Consider the following 7,054-nt stretch of genomic DNA (forward strand, 5'->3'; position numbering starts at 1 on the left):
CGGGAGAGTCTCCCATTCTCAAAAGACACGACTAGCTACCATGGCGCAAAGCGAAAAGCGCCGCAACTGGTCGTGGGACGAGGACAAGGTTTTGCTGATTCAAGCAGCCACAGACAAGCCGTTAGCGGCTGAAACGGGTCAATTGACGAAAGCGTGGCATGCGCTGGCGGACACGTTGCTGGCTTGCGACCACTTCACCCGGGTGGTGGATGTGCAGAACCGATTTTCTGCACTTGTCGAATAGCACCGTCGTTTCGACAAGGCCTCAGCAAAGCTCTCCGGTGATGACGAAGAAGAGACGGAGAAGCACATCCTTCTCGACGACATTGTTGCTCTCCTCGACGATGTGAAAGAAATCGCATCGCAGAAGACGAGGAACAGCGTGGTCAAAAAAGAGCAGGCGGAGCAAGGAGCCCTAATTGTGCGGGACATGGCCATGCGCACAATGAAGCGACGCAAGGACAACGATAGTGACGAGCAGAAGAAGAAGTCAGCCCTCGACAATCGTCGAAACAGCTTAGCAGCCGCCATCGAGGCTGAGAGCGAGCGTGAGTTGGTGGTGCGGGAAAAAGAGCTGTCATTCCAACAGTTTAAACTCCAGTCGGAGATTAAACAGCGAGAATTGGATCGCGAAGAAAGACAAGCGGAGCGTGAACACCAAATTCTAATGGCGCGAATTGACAACGAAAAGAAGTTAAGCATGTTTAAAGCCTTTGCAGAAAGCAAGAAATAAGAGTACATTCTTGTCCAACAGTATATTTTCTTTTGATTTTATTCCTTCGTCAAATACTCTTTATGTGTCGGCGGCGGCAAGTTGAAGTATGTTGAGATTTGATTTCCTCCATTGTAGCAGCAGTTGCAGTTTGTCAAGAACATTGCCACCAGCACCATTGTGCCAAATGATCTTTTGTTGCATTTTGAAGGTAATAAATCCCCACAACGCCTTCAGACGTCCAAAATTCCATTCGTCTCCCTGTCTGACACGGCTCATGGCGGCGTTGAACAGTTCTTTTTCATCAGACAATTTCGCTCCGCGGAACCCAGAAATGATCCACTTGGAGATGGGGTATGCTGGATCGCCATAAATGTAGTATCCGTTGAAAATGTCGGAGTTGTTTTCAAAAAAATCTTGCAGCTTGCTAACCCGGAGCAAGTCACATCGTGGCGGGCGCCTTCCAAAGGACCAAAAAATGAATACACAAGCCATCGGGTGTCGTGAGACCTTGATAGTTCAGGCAGTGTTTTCTTTTGTGACCCGAGTAGATGCGTTTTTGCAAGTTCAGTCCAACCACCCCGGCAGATGTGGCACTGATACGGCACGATTCGAGTTTCGTTCCATCGGGAAAAGCCCAGGCGTGAGTCAACGGGGCCCCTTTTGCATGGACTGCAGCAGCATACTGAGCAATACGGGCGCGAACAATTCGGGTTTGCAATAAATCGTCTGACTCCATTGACCATAGACAAAACTGACCATATAAATGAAGGCTCGACACAACTGCTCTCTGGACCTCCCAAATGTCGCCACCATGTCGTAGTATGTCACAGGGTAGCGTAGACGACGGAGCAAGATACACATGGCTTCCACACCAACAATTCGCTCGCGGCAGCTCGTTACGATGATATTGGGAATCCCCAGCAAACAGGTCAGTTCCAGCACACCACCAACCTCAAACCGGAAAGACAGTAGGGCATCGGCATCGCGCATGTTCAAATCGAACCTCACGTCTGGAATGAGTGGTCGCTCAATCGGTATGTCAAGGGCATACTCATAGAGTGCCATTGCAAGCTTGGGGCGGAGTTTCTTCCTCTTGGCCCACTTGACCAAGAAAAGAGCGAATGTGTAGTCCGTGCTATCCATCGAGCAAGGAAAGTGAACTGAGCAGTTAGTGGTGTTTCATGGCTGTATATAAATAGGATTTGCGAAATGGCCGAAATTACTTCCCCACTCCACTTCCCATAGAACCGGATGGAGCTATGGGAATGGGAAAGACAAAGAGTTGCGAAATCTCCAAAACAAACACATGTACGGATATGGGTCAAAACATCATCCGGATCTTTTTCTTATGGATCCAAAGAGACCGCAGCAATGAAGGCGCTGCGATCGCGTGTTGCATATTTAGAGGTCCATGCGCCCGGTGTGGTGCCAGGTAGTGACTGAGATGTTAAGTAGTGTCTTTCTTTCAGTGCCGCACGAGCTCTGGATAGCATGAGGATGTAATTTCGTCGCCATCGGAGTCATCGTCGTCTTGGGCAAGCAACATGAGCCCGAGCCACTTCATTTTGGAAATATAATATACATTGAAGTATACTAACGTAAAAAATCAATTTAAGACACATCTGTGGAAGGTGGCTTGGGAGAATTTCCAAATCTTTACGCTCAGACAACTTTTTCAACCTCCGAAACTTGGAGATTATAGCTGAAATCATGCTTTACAGCCACACACCGATTATATTGTGTTTTGCAGTCGTATTGCATGAGAAAAACACCAAAAACCAATCAAATTTGATACCATTTTGAGAATCAATTTAAGACACATGTTCTTATCTTGATCAAAGTATGATCGTTTGCTTATAAATCTTTGTTTAGGGTAAGAGCATCTCCACCGTCCACGGAATTTGACCCTCAAACTGAATATTACTCAGTGTCGATGATATTTTGACTCTGAATTTACCCCCACCCCAACACTGAATTCGACACTGAAACTGAGTTTCAGAACCCCGGGCCCTGAGTCTTGACCATTCCACACGCAGTTTTCACTAAAATCTCTGAGTCGAGGTTTTGCGCCGAATTAATCTAATAACAAGACATATGTATGGTATACAAAGTAGTCTACACGAAATACTTTCGATTGCTGGGCGACGTTGTCGTTATCGATGAACGACATGGAGACCGCGTTACTCTCCAAGACATGGGTAGCGGCGTTTGAGGATCAAATCAAGGGTAATAACTCTGAGACGACAGCCCTTGTAATGCGCTTCATGGATTCGATGACTGTCGATTCACCAAGGCGACGATGTTGAATCGAGTAGACGCCATAGGCCAGCATACGCATCGACGCAGTGCACTTCTGTAATGGCGACAGACCTATACTATCTTTTAAGCTCGTTGGTTTCCCGTTCTATCCAATGTAGTCGTCAACAATCTGCTGGTGCCCACCAGCCCGGTTCCGATCCAAGTTTGGCTGGCGACCGCGACGAGACCGGCTCCATGATCATGAGTTCACAGCTGCGGCTTGGCGCACGGCTTCTTGGGCTGCCGTACTTATGATGACGTCGATTTCCTCGTCGGACGAATGCATCAGTTGATTCCACAACTGCATGAGTCGGCCATTTCAGCGCATTGGGTGGACTTCGAAATGACCATGCATATCTTATCTATTTATACTGTATTAATTTTCGAAGAATTGCGGTTAAAAGGTCAGTGTCACGATGCGAACGAATATCCTTCACACTGAAATTTATTGCTTGAAATAATTTTGCGTCGTTTGATTGGTTGTTGAACATAGATCTTAATTTGAGTCATGTGTCTTAAATTGATTTTGAAATTGGGACAAAGTCGAGATTTGAGTCCCCAGGCTACTTCTTTGCTGAGACCATATATTAGTCTTCGCAAAGAAATCGATCGAATTGAATTTTAATTCCGGATGACTCAAAATAGTTTGAGTCGGTTTTGGAAGCCACCCATTGGGGGACTTCCAAAAGCAGCGCAAACTTCTTTTAAACCCACTGTGACACAAAAATTATCCGTACTGCGAGTGAATATTATTGAGCTGATGCTGAAAAGCCTTGACCAAAACCGAACTCAACTTGGTCTGCCATTTTGAAAAATGCACAGCTTGGATATAATAAGCCAATCAAAACCTTGTGCAGTATTGTTGTCCAGTTGTGTTGAAGTCACCTGACGATGCCCCCAGGGGTCGAAAATACGCATATGTACAGTAGCAACTCAGTGCATACATTATGCATAATTGTTGCAAAAGTCTGAAATACACTATGTATATTATGCAATATATGTGCATTAATTAATGCACATATCTTTTCTCACGCGTTTCGCGGACAGTTGATACATCCCAATAGCTGGAGGGTGCGGGAAATGACCAAAATAGCGAAACTCAAACGAATTGGCAGTATACCACGCAGCTCGATCGCACTAGCTCTTATCATACCTGATAGACACTAGGGGCTGAAGACTTTCGATTGGCTTTTCGACAAACGCAAGGAGTAGTGACTAAGGCTCAAACTGTTCGGTAATTTTAATGGACTTGACATTGGATTGCGAGAAATTTTAAAAACCAATTAACACAATAATAAAACATTGCTTCAAATGACTTGACAGTCAGTCATATTTTGTGATCAACTTATTGGACATACATACCCATTCACCATGCGTAAAATCATCCAATGAAATATAAGTCGTGTTTTTGGATTTAGACCAATGCACATTCCTGAATAGTTTTCAAGGTACCGCTTGGAGCTGTACGGTTTTGCCTGAATACGTAGTAGTTTTCAAGGTACCGCTTGTAGCCGGTTTGTTGACTAACTTACTGTTAACGTTAGAAAGTACATGACTTTGACATTGAATATCTCTCTGACGGCTTATCACGAGCGGTGTAATGATGTGGATATTGCAAACTTAGTTGCACGCTATCGTTCAAAGCAAGCAATATGGCGGTTGAAACATTGCAGCATGAGTGATGTTTCCTCAAAGTAGCAAAAGACGCAAATTTAGCCAATTTTGTAAAGATTTCTACCGAAGAGTGAGATATTTGATAATTGATAACATGTAATGTTATATACTTTTCTTAACTTAGTGGCCAAGTCAGTCAGGCCACGACCGCTGTTGCTTGGCCCAGACCATTTGAGAGCTCGTCGGTACGATGCAACATATGCGTCATAAGGTTTCCCACGCTGACCAACTTACCCCCGACGAGTTCGACACCATTTGGAGCGTTGTTGAGATGGCTCCAAGCGCGCTGGCACTGCTGTGGACGCGTACTTGCAAAGTTTCCTACCGGAAAACGAACGCGTCATCATGCACCAACCACCCGGGCACCAACTCGGACCACTGGGGAGCAAACTCCGAATGATCCGTCCATTGTGGGGATTGAAGCAGAGTGGTCTGCACTGGAACGTGTACTGTGATGCCGGACTAAAAAAGATCGGTTTGAGACCAAGCCTCCACGACCCATGCCTATACACGAGGTTGTCGAATGGGAAGATCACCCTGTTGTGCGTCTACGTGGACGATTTCTTGATCGCAGCACCCACGAAGGAGACCATCACGACCATCCTCGATGCCATGGAAGGTCACGGGTAAGATCCTCCTGAAGCGACAAGGGCCTCTTCAGTACTTGCTGGGAATCAAGGTCAGCCAAGTCGGTGGACTCACGACCCTAAACCAAGCCACCTATGTGAAAACGGTGCTCAAGCGTTTTGGGATGGAGAACTGCTCCCGAGTTGCAACGCCAGAGGCCATGGGATCCGAAGAAGACTGCGATGAGTCTGGGGAGCCAGCCGACGTCGACCTCTACCAGTCAATGGTGGGGAGTCTGGTGTACCTCATGTCATGTACACGCCCCGACCTGGCGCACTGCATCCAGAGACTGTCACGGTACCTACATCAACTAACAACAAGGCACGTTGAAGGGGAAAAACAGGTACTCTGGTACATCAAGGGTACCATCGACCTTGGCATCACATATGGAGGTGTCGCTATGCAAGTACATGGATACAGCGACGCTAGCTGGGCACCTAAGCCAGATCGTCGATCCATCAGCGGCCAGATGTGGATCCTCAAAGGGGGACCAATTTCGTGGCGCTCGATTCGGCAGAAAACAATTGCAACATCACCTTGCGAAGCTGAGTATGTCGCCATGGCGGCAGCTGCCAAGGAATGCATCTTCTTACGCGGAGTACTAGCCGATCTGGGTGCAATCCAGGAAAACGTGGTGTGTTATGCCGACAACCAAGGAGCTATCGCGTTGAGTACTAACCGAGCCGTGAACGACCGATCGAAGCACATTGACATCTGCCATCACTTTGTCCGTGATCTGGTGTAAGGCCAAACAATCCAATTCGTGTACATCGAAACCAACCATCCCACCGTCCGTCCGGCCGCTTCGGGGAGCAAAATCACTACTGCAGCGGCAAGCATAAGCTCTACGGACTCAAGATCGAAGCGTCGGTTCCTGCGCAAGGTCAGCTCGTGGTTATGGGTCCCCACGAACCTGAATCGTTTGCCGACCTCACAATGTTCCGCAAGCGGCTGGATGTGCACGTCACGAATCTGAAGAAGACACCTACAAAAGCAACCGTTGGATGACAATGGTGAGCTCTTCCAAGCATTCTCAACCATATGGGTGGTACTTGTTGACAAGGGTTACTATGGCCTGACTGCGTCGGTTCGCGCCATCCACCCAAAGAAGCGTCCGTCGAAAGGTGCCCTTGACCGGCCTGACCTCAAGCGTAACTCAGGGCGGTCTCCTCTGATCGCGTCATCGTCGAAAGCTTCTTCGGTCGCGTCTGCATGCTGTGGAAGACTTCCTACAGCACCTTTGTTTGGGTCGGTTGTCGTGGCATGGTTGTCGACGTGGAAGTTTTAATTCTGAACTCTACTTTTTGTATTTTTATTCGGAGACCTGGTGGTGATGTCAAAATTGGCGACATCATTGCCTCCCACGTTCTCAATCTTGCGTTCGAAAGTTGACTGAGTCGACTCAAGTCTTGAACTGAGGGTGCATTTACGATCAGGATCGGACCAATGGCTTTCGTCAATGCTGTCCATGGCGGTGGTTTCAATGGCAAGCCCATGCGAGCAGCTTCAAGGGCGTAACGTTCGGCCAGTTGTTGGGTCAAAACGCAGCGTCTTTCGTGGTTTGGAGAAATTTTCTTTGCCTCCTTCGTACCAGCATACACAAAGAACGATTGGAAGCACTGGTTGAAACCAAGGTTGTTTTTGTGGAGTAGGTTTTGAACGGTTTTTCCATGTCGACCTATTTCAATTTCACATCCTCGAAAGGGATTGGATGTTACTTTCGTACCAAATGAAATCTCC

General features: G+C 47.3%; 2 protein-coding genes across 2 annotated transcripts; one reads left to right on the forward strand and one right to left on the reverse strand.

Annotated features, from left to right (window-relative positions):
• Positions 1 to 40: 40 nt before the first annotated feature.
• Positions 41 to 752, forward strand: H257_18804 (hypothetical protein; the record flags this gene model as incomplete). Its single annotated transcript, XM_009847930.1, has 2 exons — positions 41 to 211; positions 245 to 752. The coding sequence occupies 2 exons, from the start codon at positions 41 to 43 to the stop codon at positions 731 to 733; spliced, it is 660 nt and encodes a 219-aa protein (XP_009846232.1). The 3' UTR covers positions 734 to 752.
• Positions 753 to 1,360: 608 nt separating this feature from the next.
• Positions 1,361 to 1,858, reverse strand: H257_18805 (hypothetical protein; the record flags this gene model as incomplete). Its single annotated transcript, XM_009847931.1, has 1 exon — positions 1,361 to 1,858. The coding sequence occupies one exon, from the start codon at positions 1,856 to 1,858 to the stop codon at positions 1,361 to 1,363; it is 498 nt and encodes a 165-aa protein (XP_009846233.1).
• Positions 1,859 to 7,054: the final 5,196 nt, after the last annotated feature.

This window comes from Aphanomyces astaci (genome assembly GCF_000520075.1).
Source record: "Aphanomyces astaci strain APO3 unplaced genomic scaffold supercont1.225, whole genome shotgun sequence".
In the NCBI taxonomy this organism is placed as follows: domain Eukaryota; phylum Oomycota; class Saprolegniomycetes; order Saprolegniales; family Verrucalvaceae; genus Aphanomyces; species Aphanomyces astaci.